General features: G+C 45.1%; 1 protein-coding gene across 1 annotated transcript; it reads right to left on the bottom strand.

Annotated features, from left to right (window-relative positions):
- Positions 1-8,947: 8,947 nt before the first annotated feature.
- On the bottom strand, positions 8,948-11,130 carry RFPL4B (ret finger protein like 4B). Its single transcript, XM_023254272.2, has 2 exons — positions 11,005-11,130; positions 8,948-10,564 (listed from the first exon to the last, which is right to left on the bottom strand). Exon 2 carries the CDS (start codon positions 10,447-10,449, stop codon positions 9,637-9,639), a length of 813 nt encoding a protein of 270 aa, XP_023110040.1. The 5' UTR covers positions 10,450-10,564; positions 11,005-11,130; the 3' UTR covers positions 8,948-9,636.
- Between the last annotated feature and the right edge of the window lie 1,868 nt (positions 11,131-12,998).

Below are 12,998 nucleotides of genomic sequence, written 5' to 3'. Positions count from 1 at the left end.
TCTTCTACCTGCCAGCAAAGGCCAGAGGTGAGGCAGGGACCCCCAGGACACAGGACATGTGGGTGAATATTTTGAAGTCATTAGGTATGATAGATTTAGATCATTGGAGAGGAAAAGGAGGGAGGTAGAGGTGGGAACAGTGAAGGTCACATCACTGAGAACCACTGGAGTTAGTGAGACATATGCAGACTCCACTCTACGAGACAACTGTGCCATCTGATGAGAAATACCACCTTCCTAAATCTGTCACTCAACAGGAAAATTCCATCGCTTTCTGTTATCCCAACTACTCCATAGTGCACTTAAAACTAAATCATGGGAGCCTGGGTGGCTCAGCCGGTGAAGCAACCAACTTTGGCTCAGTTCACGATCTCACGATTTGTGAGTTTGAGCCCTACAATGGGCTCTGTGCTGACAGCTTGGAGCCTGGAGCCTGCTTCAGATTCTGTGTCTCCCCCTCTCTCTGACCCTCCCCTGCTCACACTCTGTGTGTCTCGGAAAAAAAAAAAAAAAGTTTAAAAAAATTGCACTGGCATGAGAGAATATGGGTGCTCGTAAAATAACCTAAACACATGGGACAAGTCACTTTAGTTTTTAAAGTGCCATACTTTGTGAAGCTCAGGTGTCATTGGTCCATCATCTCTGCCATCTTTCACAAAACAAAACAAAGCAAAACAAAGCAAAACAAAACAAAACAAAGAACATAAGTTCAAATGGACCTCCAGTCATTATGAGAAGCATAAGTAAATCTGTTTTAAAAATATATGGCAATCATTGGGGAGGGTCTAGGTACTTAGTCTTCCTCGATTTGTCACATTGAGATATAACTTACTTTGAATTTAAAAAGCCTTAATGAAGGGTGCCTGGGTGGTTCAGTCGGTTAAACGTTCGACTTCAGCTCAGGTCATGATCTCACAGTTCGTGAGTTCAAGCCCCGTGTTGGGCTCTGTGCTGACAGCTCAGAGCCTAGAGCCTGCTTAGGATTCTGTGTCTCCCTCTCTCTCTGACCCTCCTGCCCATTCACATTCTCTCTCTCTCTTTCTATCAAAAATAAATAAACATTTAAAAAAAAAATCTTCGTGAGAAGTGTTTGTACTCTTGAGTAGAATATATGTTTGGCAAAATCTATTTGTGATCTCTAAAACCTGTATTAAATTTTTTTCTCAAGAATAATTGGACTTATTAAGTGCTATTTCTGAAGAAAAAAATTCTAATTTTCATGCACAATAAAATGTATGAATAAGTAAATAAACTGTTTTAGTAATAACAGTAAAGAGCTTCCAGAACAGCTAATCAGCTTTCCAGGACTCTGGTCCATTTTAATCGGGAGCAAGAAAGATCTCTGTTCTATTCTTTTGGTTCATCATCTTGATTAAATCTTTGCTGACAGAAACAGTGGGTAGACACGCCTTTCAAATGATCTGTATAAATCAGTTCAAAATTCCTCTTCTCAAGCTGTCTGGAGTATCCGTATGTGAGCCTAGACTAACTATTAACAAGCCAAAAGCCCCACCTCTTCTGCCTTCTTTTGAGGATCCTCCAGTCAGGCCAGGATTTAAAAATATAAACATCTTGGGGCTCCTGGATGGCTTAGTCAATTATGCATCTGACTCTTGATCTCAGCTCAGGTCGTGATCTCATGGTTTGTGAGTTCGAGTCCCACGTCATGCTCTGAGGCAATGACATGGAGCCTGCTCGGGGTTCTTTCTCTGTCTCTCTCTCTTTCTCTCTGTCCCTCTCCCACTTATGCACCTGCAGGCATGCACTCTCTCTCTCCAAAAATAAATAAATAAATTTAGAATACATAAATAAATACATAAATACATAAATAAATACACACATAAATACATACATAAATAAATAAAAACATCAACATCTTTTATGGTGGTTGCCAGAGGGGAGGTGGGTGGAGGGATGGGTGAAATAGATAAAGTGATACCCATCACTTAATTGTGATGGATACTGAGAAATGTACAGAATTGATGAATCATTATATTAACCACCTGAAACGAATATAACACTGTGTGCTAATTATACTTGCATAAAAACTTCTTTAAAATAAAAATATCAACATCTTTTATGATAAACTTGCACCCTGTTATGCTTACAAGCCTCGCTCAGGATCCTCAGTGCCATCCAGGCTTTCTGCTCTGACAACAGTTTGGATTTTCTGAGCCTGGTACAGGGAAGCATCTTTTTTCGCTAAGAAGCTATTACCACCTTCCTGCTTTGTTTACTATACTCAGCAACCTGTACTTGAAAAATAAAATTATTTCTTACTTGAAAGATTCAGGGCACAAGGTCAGTCTGTTTTTACTGGCTTTTTTGTTGTTGTTGTTGTTTTGTTTTGTTTTTTGGGGTTTTTTTTGTGGTAGTTAGCCATTCTAGCAGTTCTTTGATGGCAGCCATAGTGTCATGCATTTTGGAGTGAGAAACTCCAACGATTTCCTGGAAAACTGTAAAGAGACGTTTTGCTTAGAAACCTGATTGAGAACTGTTTTCACAAAATTGACTGATTAAGTTGATCTGCACAGCACAGGAACTCCCATTATCTGAGTCCTGGGAAAAGACCATTTAAATAAATCTCCTTAAATATTCTCAAGGGAAAAAAAGCAAGGAACAAAACAATGTACATGCTAAATGAGCATTTAGATAAAATATGTACATAACACATATAGAATACCTCTGGAGGAATCCCCAAGCAACTGGCAACGTGAGTTGTTTTAGAGGAGAATGAGGTGAATGGGGACAAGAATGCCATGAGACAGTTTCACTATGTGCCTTTTTGAATATTGCACCATGCGCATTTATTTAAAAATACATACATATATGTATAACACACACATGTTATATATACATATATACACGTATGTACATATATACGTGTTATACATATATATAACATACATAGCATATATCATATATATAACATATATCATAGATATAACATATATAACATATATAACATATATCATATATATAACATATACAACATATATATAACATATATCATATATAGGTATAGATATAGATATAACAAGTAGCAGGATGGGAAAAATATCTCTGATGGATATAAATCTGGCAGTTGGAACTTTAAGATCATTGGTCCCCCTGAAAACAAGCCACATGTTAGTGACCGTGGCGGCTTGCAGGTGCCCCACACAGGCATTGGAGTGGTATAGTGGCTGGGGCTGGGGGGCTGGAGGGGAGGAAGGCCCTGCTTGCCTAAGCACCTAACAAAATGACTGGGAAAAAAAGTGCCTGCCTGTTTTGAGGTTGGAAATTTTGATACAGAAAGCACAGGGACTCCAAATGTAGGCAAATAAATCTTGGACCAGGATAACAGGGGCTACTTGAAGTGAAACTCTCATAGAGATATTTATTGAGCAATTATGGATGAAATGATATGCGAGATTTGCTCTTAAATAATCCAATGGAGGGGCACTTGGGTGGCTCAGTCGGTTGGGTGTCCGACTTCGGCTCAGGTCATGATCTCACGGCTCGTGAGTTCGAGCCCCACGTTGGGCTCTGTGCTGACAGCTTGAAGCCTGGAGCCTGCTTCTGATTCTGTGTCTCCCTTTCTCCCTGCTCCTCCCCCATTCACGCTCTGTCTCTCTCAAAAATAAACATGGAAAAATTAAAAAAAATAATAATAATCCAACGGGGAGGCCTGGCATTTGTTGATAATTGTTGAAACCCAATGAGGATACATTATACTCTTCTCTGTTTTTGTGCATGTTTGGAATTTTCTATTACATGGGAAAGCTGAGGCACACTTTGCACATCATCTTTTAGTTTTTGAAATTGATCGTAGAAGGGAAAGAGAAGGAAGCTGAGGGCAGGCTGTGAGCATACAAAATCCTGGAAGATTTGGGGCGCCTGGGTGGCGCAGTCGGTTAAGCGTCCGACTTCAGCCAGGTCACGATCTCGCGGTCCGTGAGTTCGAGCCCCGCGTCAGGCTCTGGGCTGATGGCTCGAAGCCTGGAGCCTGTTTCCGATTCTGTGTCTCCCTCTCTCTCTGCCCCTCCCCCGTTCATGCTCTGTCTCTCTCTGTCGCAAAAGTAAATAAACGTTGAAAAAAAAAAAATTCAAAATCCTGGAAGATTCACCGAAGTTCTAATGGCTGGAGCCAGGGAACACGAGACAAAATGAAGGGAGACTGTGGGGCTGCTCTCTGGGTCTCCAGAAAGGCATGTGGGGAAGGGCGTCCTCTAGAAAACACCCAAGAATCAACCCCATGTCACAGCAATGTTGGCACGCTAGAAAATGAGTCAGGAATACGTCCACCTGCAAGGAGAACACAGGAAAACAACAGTGGCTTAACGCAGAAAGCTGTTTATGTTTGCATCACACCGATGATGTCGGGGTTACGTGTTCCAAGGCCAGCAGACTGTCTCTGCAGCCTTCCGAGGTCCAGGCTTCACGGGCGCTGAAACTGCCCCTTAGTCTTGTGGTCCAGGAGAGTAGCCTCTGCACTTGAAGCAAGAGGATGGAGGAAGAGACTGAAAAGTGGGCAGAGAGGCTGGCTCTTAGGGAAGGTTCTTAGAAGCTTGTCACAAGGAGGTCTGAAACCAGGCTGCATGCGGCAGCTATATGCACATTGTAGCACCCCAACAGAATCTGTCACCTAGGAAAAACAAGCCCAGCTTTTGCCAAACTCCAAGCCAGTATTTATAGGTTGTCCAAAGACAGTAACCTCATAAGAAGCAGAAGATTATACCATTTTTTTCTTGGATGCTTTTTATGGGCGGGGCAGGGGGAGGGGCAGGGGAGGGAGGGGCTCGGGGAACTAGCCCAGAAAGGCTTTAATGAGAGCCTTTTCCTTACCAAGGGTTCCAAAACCAAATATTAAGAACACAGACTTAGGGGGTGCCTGGGTGGCTCAGTCAGTTAAACATCTGACTTGGGCTCAGGTCATAATCTCAAGGCTCGTGAGTTCAACCCCAAGTCGGGTTCTGTGCTGGTAGCTCAGAGCCTGGAGCCTGCTTCAGATTCTGGGTCTCCCTCTCTCCCTGCCCCTTCCCCACTCATGTTCTGTCTCTCTGTCTCTGTCTCTCAAAAATAAAAAATAAACATTTAAAATTTTTTTTTAAAAAAAAGGAACACTGACTTAGGTCACTGTAGTGAGCAGTTATTTTTACATACAGTTTTGGGTATTGTCAGGGTATTAGAATTGATGACAGCAATCTTGTGGTAAAAAATGTGGGTGGGGAAGGGTGGAGGGTATTAGGCAAGAATGTCCATAGCACTGTAGGAGTTTTGTTAATACACTAATCTAATCCCTGCTAAAACCATCAACCTCCCTCTCTTCCCTTCATTGTTCTAGGGTTGTTTGTTTGTTTAAAGGCAGGAGTTAAAATTAAACTTAAATTTAAATGGGGGGCGCCTGGGTGGCGCAGTCAGTTAAGTGTCCGACTTCAGCCAGGTCACGATCTCGAGGTCCGTGAGTTCGAGCCCCGCGTCAGGCTCTGGGCTGATGGCTCAGAGCCTGGAGCCTGTTTCCGATTCTGTGTCTCCCTCTCTCTCTGCCCCTCCCCCGTTCATGCTCTGTCTCTCTCTGTCCCAAAAATAAAAAAATAAAACGTTGAAAAAAAAAATTAAAAAAAAAATTTAAATGGAATGAATTTTAAATGAATTAATTAATTGAAAGGTAATTCGTCGGATGATTCATTTAACACAGAGATTAAAATCAAAATGCACTGTGTCCTCTCGACCACTGGTTTCAAAGATGGTCCCCACCAACATCACTTGGGAATGTATTACAAATGCAAATTCTTGGGCTCCACCCAGACCTTCTGAACTCATCTGAGAGATTCTGGTTCACGATAAAGTTTTGGAACTGATGCTCTAGCCCAGCGATCCCCCACCCTGACGGCACGTTACAACCACCGAGAAAACTTGGGAAAGACCCGCTGAGCCCCATCCCCAGAGACTCTGATTTGATTGGTTTGGGATGTGTTCTCGGGCGTGGAGATTTTTGAACGTCCCTCTCCAGACTGTAAGGAGAACACAGGACTGAGGACCGTGGCTCTGGCCAGCTTCGGTCGTCTGGGCCTTTGTGGCCAAATAAAGCCACGCAAAGCAACTACATTCTAGGAGTTGTGGGGGACAAATGTCCCTCCCAAATAAAGACTTCAAGAGTAGTCATTTTTCCTCTGTCCCCTCATAAGCTCCCTTTGACCCCAGGTCAGGAGGACCGAGGTGCCCAGACTCCATGAGCCGAGGGAGGAGCTCCCCCAGATCCCATCTACCTTCCCTCTTGCATCGTCACAATTTTTCTAGTTCTCCTTTCCCACCTAACCTGGAGTTCGGGTCAGTTATATCAAACAAGTCAGACCCAAACAAGTCGTACCCAAGATTTCGGTGGCGGAAAGAACATTGTATATGGATATTGTGGGAGAGGCAGAGGCAGACATGAACAAGAGCAGGGGTTATGATGCCAGTATAAGTTTCTGTGGGGAGGCTCTTTTTAAAGGAACCCTGTGGGGCGCCTGGGTGGCTCAGTCGGTTAAGCGGCCGACTTCGGCTCAGGTCATGATCTCGCAGTCAGTGAGTTCAAGCCCCGCGTTGGGCTCTGTGCTGACAGCTCAGAGCCCGGAGCCTGTTTCAGATTCTGTGTCTCCCTCTCTCTGACCCTCCCCCGTTCATGCTCTGTCTCTGTCTCAAAAATAAATAAACGTTAAAAAAAAATTTTTTTTGAAGGAATCCTAGATGGGGACAGGATGGGTTGAGGCCTGAGAAGGCCTGAAATTTGCGGAGAGCTCTTGGAGGAGAGGTGGGAAGGGTGGTCATAATTAATACTACCCTGTTATGCTAATTAAGATTTCTAATTATAACATATTCCCATACTGCTATTGCTTTTTGAGGCAGCCAGAGTTCTTTTCCCCAAAGTGACACCACTTCTAACACCAGCACCTTTAAAAACTGTCTACATGCATTCGTATCCATGCTATAGTTCTCAAGAGTTGGGGGGGGGGGGGGTTGGCTAAGGAGTGGGAAGAGGAGGAAAGTACCTGACACAGATGGGTGAGGGGGATGGGCACACCATGATGCTTTCTTGTATGGACCCCTAAGTAATAGCAAACAATCATTTTATTACTAAGACTAGTCAAAATGCAGGGTGCCTGGGTGGCTCAGTCGGTTAAGCATCTGACTTCACCTCAGGTCATGATCTCAGGGTCCGTGAGTTTGAACCCAGTGACGGGCTCTGTGCTACCAGCTCAGAGCCTGGAGCCTGCTTTAGATTGTGTCTCCCTCTCTCTCTGCCCCTCCCCTGCTTGTGTTTTCTCGCACGCGCGCTCACTCTCTCCCTCTCTCAAGAATAAATAAATAAACATTAAAAAAAAAATTGGATATGTGAAATGTTTTGCAAAGGGTGAATACTGACTGACAACAGAATGAGCTTGTGACTCATTCCCCTCAAGGTTTCCCCCGGGCCACAATATTCCGTCAGACAGGAGAAAGGAACCGGGTCAATCATTGGCCACTGGCATTTTCCCCTAATGATTGATGAAGAAAAAAATCACTCAGGTCCATCAGCTGGGATGAAGGGAACTTGGAACTTAAACCTCTGTGAGGAAGAGACAGAAAGTCCCTCAAAACAAACAGTCTTTGAGAGAACCTGAAATAGGCAAATACAATACAAGCTGTCACCTCCGGTCTTAGGGAAACTGGGGCTGCCCTTTCTTTGGCATTCTGGGACACAGGAAGGGACTAGAAGCCTAGGGCCCATCCCGGGGTTTCAACCTACAGCTCTCAACCTGTTGACCAGTTGTGAAATCAAATGTGTGTGAGCCCAGCATTTTTTTTTTTTCAAAGCAAAATAATAAAAGAGAAAATTATAGTGTATCGCTCATAAGTACCGTTTCAGGAAAACTTTTGTTTCCATATTACCAGGACCTGTTAAGGTGGATCAAGGTGGATGCAGACCCTGAGTCAGAGAAGGGCAAGGAGACCCCTTAATAAAATCACAGGGATCAAAAGGAAATAAGGGGGGAAAATACCAAACCTGGACTGTCCTCCCACTCTGGTGGAGTTGGTAAGAGAAGGAAGCTGACTATCCTCAGTTTCTTTGGAAATGAGGTCAAAAGCAGATTCCTGAACATGTCCCAACCCAACTCTTCCAAAGCAGATGTCACCTCAGAAGTGGCTGACTCAAGTAAATTAGAAAAACAAAAAACAAAAAACAAAAAAAACCACACACAACCCTAAAGGACCTGAATGGTTTGAAAAGGAGCCATCATGAGCACTTGAGCGTCTGGTATGAGAAACCGCCATCTGAGACAGTGCGGGTGCGGTGTTGGGGAGAGGGGCACAAGTTTCAGACCGAACAGGAAAACATCAGACGTCTCAGAGAGTTAACTGCAAAACCTCTAAAATTCTAACATTAAAAAAATGAATTCAGAAGCAGCCTGGAGAACAGTTTTCGGTGAACATCTGTCTGCAGTTTAACGTAGTTGATAAGAATTCCCACAGCGACAGCAGTGGCCTGAAGTTCAGGCGTGCGGGGAGGTGTCCTTTCCTCTCAGAAGGAAGGGTTTCCCATGCGCAAATGCACCCGGTGGGCGGAAGGCCAGGGGTCCACTCTTCTCAAGGGCCGTTTCCCTCATTACTCATTTCCCGCATTCCCCGTTCCTTCATTACTCCAGAAGTTTCGGGATCTTAACAGCTTGACATTGTCTGAGCCTGTTGGCATCTCTGTGCCTGCCGTGAGACCGTACCACATGGGAGGTGGTTTGACAACCACATGGGAGGCCAATCCTTGAAATGGGCAAAGGACAATGCCCATTAGAACAAACGTGAATGGGGCGCCTGGGTGGTGCAGTCGGTTGAGCGTCCGACTTCAGCCAGGTCACGATCTCGCGGTCCGTGAGTTTGAGCCCCGCGTCAGGCTCTGGGCTGATGGCTCAGAGCCTGGAGCCTGTTTCGGATTCTGTGTCTCCCTCTCTCTGCCCCTCCCCCGTTCATGCTCTGTCTCTCTCTGTCCCAAAAATAAATAAACGTTGAAAAAAAAAAAAATTTTAGAACAAACGTGAATCACCATTAACTGCAGACACCTCAAAGTTTTGTCTTTCAGGAAAACTTCGGCAGCTGTGTTTGGGAGAAAACAAAAATGAGAAACATAGTTCTTTCCCAGTACTTTTGTCTCTCACTGAAACTTCATGTCAAAATATCTCATGCTGGCTGCTTCCTTCTTCTTTCCCAGACAGCTATCGTTATCAGGAATTGCAGAAAAGGTATAAAATAATGAAAAAGGCATTGTCTCTACCCACAAAATATTTTATTTAACTTCCAATCTGAAATGGCCCATTTGTATTTAATACAAAATAAATGCACAGCATCGTCTCTGATCATCACAGCTATTTGGCTGAGAGGTATAATGATCCCTACTTGAAGACTAGGAAAACTGGGGCTTAGAGTGCTTACTAACACCCCCTAAGACCCCATAGTTCTTTAGCTACGAAGTCTACAAAATGCACCCTAAAAACCATTCAGCTGCAAAGTCTACAAAATCTATTTCAAAAATCGGCACAACCTTTCTACTACACACATGGTCTCTCTCTAGGTCATTCTGCCCTTTCTCGAGTCAAAGGTCTCATTCACCTCTGAGAAATCTTCTGGGAAGTGCTGAGTTTCTCATGAGCAGAGTTTCAGGGAGGCACCACTGTCACTTTCTCTAGGCAGCTCGGGACAGAAGAACGGACGCAAAGGCTCCACGCATGAGAGATGACTGTGTGTATAGATGAGGGCATTACCTCTCACATCAAAAAACTTGATTTCTTCCATCTCAACATCTAAAAAAATTCCTACGTGGCTAAGTTCAGGGCTCGCAGGAATTCTGGTTCCTGGGAAGGAGCTGGTATAGACGGTCCCTGCCTTCATGCTGATAAACCAGAAGCCATGCTCGGAGGAGAAACCGGCCTTTCTCTTTCTGTCGACTGATTCCTGGCAGATCCCCAGGGTCCACTCCTCCGCCTGTCCCACTTCGACCTCCCAGTAATGGCAGCCGGAGGAGAAGCATGGGGTGCCCAGGACACAGGCCAGGTGGGTGAACCTCTGGGGATCTTCCACTGGGTTGCGGCAGATCTTCCCACACCGAACATTCTTGAGGTCATCAGAGAGGATGAGGAAGGAGTGGGCGGTGCTTGTATCCAGGGTCATATCCTCCCGGAACCTCAACAAGTCATTGCTTACGTGCAGACTTTTCTCCAGTAGGGCACTGTGCTGTGTGAACAGAAGTGATAGTGCTCCAATTTGCCATTCCTCCAAAGGGGGGCCGGCACTTACCCCTCGACACACGGGGCAGGTCAATTTCAGATCCCTGTGTTCTAGCATCCATCTTTGCACGCAATGAAAGCAGAAAATGTGCGCACAGGGGAGTAAAATGGGGTTTAAGAAAATTTCCAGACAAACCGGACAGGTCACCTCCTCTTGCAGACTCTGGGCCATGGTCTCTGAAGGTCACTCCTTGGCAGTGAACTGAGCTGAAGTCGCCCTTTATTAGCTTCTGAAAGCGATTGGGAGCCTTCAGTACACAATCTGCTCTTCAATAATCAGGATGTACCTAAATCCAATACAAACATTAAATAGTATAAATCTTCCTGCAGCTTATATAGGAAAGCAGCACTAAATCACCAGAGAATCATAGTAAAAGCACTATCTGTGAGAAAAACAGGGAACCATGTATCTTTTTTTTTTTTTTAATTTTTTTTTTCAACGTTTATTTATTTTTGGGACAGAGAGAGACAGAGCATGAATGGGGGAGGGGCAGAGAGAGAAGGAGACACAGAATGGGAAACAGGCTCCAGGCTCCGAGCCATCAGCCCAGAGCCCGACGCGGGACTCGAACTCACGGACCGCGAGATCGTGACCTGGCTGAAGTCGGACGCTTAACCGACTGTGCCACCCAGGCGCCCCGGGAACCATGTATCTTTGAGAGAAGCTAGGTGATCACAAAAGAGAGACAGGACAGCGGACATTATCTTTTCGGGTGGGGCAGCTGACCTTGTGTGGAGACGCCCAGATGAAGCCTTCTCTGCTCTGACCACAGCTTCTCTCTGTGGGAGCTGAGTGCAATGAGGCCTTTAGCAGGATCTGGGAGCCCAGCTTCTGCCTCTAATCTCTGTAGGTCCCCTGCAGTTCAAGAAAAATAATTTGCATATCCAAATCCAACTGTAAAAATAAAGCCAATCCGACTTAAGCGGTCACAGAAAAGTGGCTCTAAGAAGCCCTCGGTATTTCAAAGAAAACTACCTTATGTAAGTAAAAAACTAGAGAAAACCACTGCAAAATGGTTGAGATACCCATTACAGAATCAATTTTAAGGATGAAGTATCATCCAGATGAAATGCTTTGAAGCACTCTTAGAAAACTCATAAGGCTTGAGTATGAATAAAAACATAACCATTGTCACGAACTTCTCTAAAATAAATGTCTGAACACAAGCCAAAAAGGTGTTCCTGACAAGGAAGATGTCCTCCAGTTACAGCATCCTCTCGCTCCTCCCAGAGCTCGCTCCTCCCAGAGCTCACTCCTAGAGACACCTCCTGGGCCTTCCTGCAAAGGTTGCGTACTTTGAGTGAGGGCTTGGAACAAGTTGGGCCCCTGACCCAAAGACAGCCCCGCTTAAGGCTAGTCAGTGCCGGTGAGACGGTGTGAACGGAGGACTTTTCTTGAAAAAGGGCCTATACTGAATAATAACTAACAGAACTTCTTCCTGAGAATTCACAAACCACACGGTCAGTCGTGGCTGAAGTAACAGAATCAGAGACAAAAACATGAGCCACGCCATTGTTGCCACAGAGGGACAGAGTAGGAAGGAACGGGCACCCCTGAGGCTAGCCCAGAAAAACTCGGTTGCTAGAACCTCCTGGAACACGTTTCCTCATCTTCATCCAACAAATACTTACTAGGAACTTTCCATGCTCCCACCCTTCACTAGACTTTGGGGATACAGACATATGTAACGATGGACAGGACATCTGCCCACAAGGAACTTGGGGTCTTTGGAAGTCTTCCAGTTCCTGGATGGCATTCCAGTCTGATTGGGCCTGGCTGAGTGACAAGAGATACGCTTCTTCCTGAGGCACCTGGGTAGCTCAGATGGTTAAGCATCTGACTCTTGACTTCAGCTCAGGTCATGATCTCACAGCTCAGGTCATGATCTCAAGCCCCATGACGGGCTCTCCAATAACAGAGCTGACAGAACCCTGCTTGGGATTCTCTCTCTCCCTCTCTCTCTTTGCCCCTCACCCACTCATGCATTATCACGCTCACAGACACACATACACTCTCTCTCTCTCAAAACAAATAAATAAATGTTAAAAAGAGTGGGTGGGGCGGGGGGAACACCTGGGTGGCTCAGCCGGTTGAGCATCCGACTTCAGCTCAGGTCATGGTCTCGAAGTTTGAGAGTTCGAGCCTCGTGTCAGGCTCTGTGCTAACAAACAGCTCAGAGCCTGGAGCCTGCTTCAGATTCTGTGTCTCCCTCTCTCTCTCTCCCCCTGCCCTGCTCGTGCTCTGCCTCTCTTTGTCTCTCAAAAATAAGTAATGTTAAAAAAAATTTTAATAAAAGAAAAGAGATACACCTCTTCTTTAAATCCCCATCACACTTTCCAAAAACCTGAATTTTTTTCCTTAATGTTTAGTTTTGAGAGACAGAGCACAAGCGGGAGAGGGGCAGAGAGAGACAGAGGCACAGACTCTGAAGCAGGCTCCAGGCTCTGAGCTGTCAGCACAGAGCCAGACGTGGGGCTCAAACTCACGGGCCGTGAGATCATGACCTGAGCCAAAGTGGGACGCTTGACCAACTGAGCCACCCAGGAACCCCCCCAAAACCTGACTTTTTAAGGCAAATTGAATATGGTGCTTACAATCTAAAAGAGCTTGCCCAACCCACCTTGGAATACATGCAAGAAAAAAATTAACAAAAGAAAAAAAAAAAAAACACTGCATTTGTAAAAAGTCCTTATCCGTGTTATCTAGGACTCCAAACAGTC

Source organism: Felis catus, chromosome B2, assembly GCF_018350175.1.
Source record: "Felis catus isolate Fca126 chromosome B2, F.catus_Fca126_mat1.0, whole genome shotgun sequence".
In the NCBI taxonomy this organism is placed as follows: domain Eukaryota; kingdom Metazoa; phylum Chordata; class Mammalia; order Carnivora; family Felidae; genus Felis; species Felis catus.
Note: the sequence above shows the minus strand (reverse complement) of the source record. Positions and strands in the feature narration are given on the sequence as shown.

What these genes read in the sequence shown, in the direction of transcription:
- RFPL4B (XM_023254272.2), bottom strand. Translation starts at nt 10,449, where the DNA reads ATGGCCCAGAGTCTGCAAGAGGAGGTGACCTGTCCGGTTTGTCTGGAA.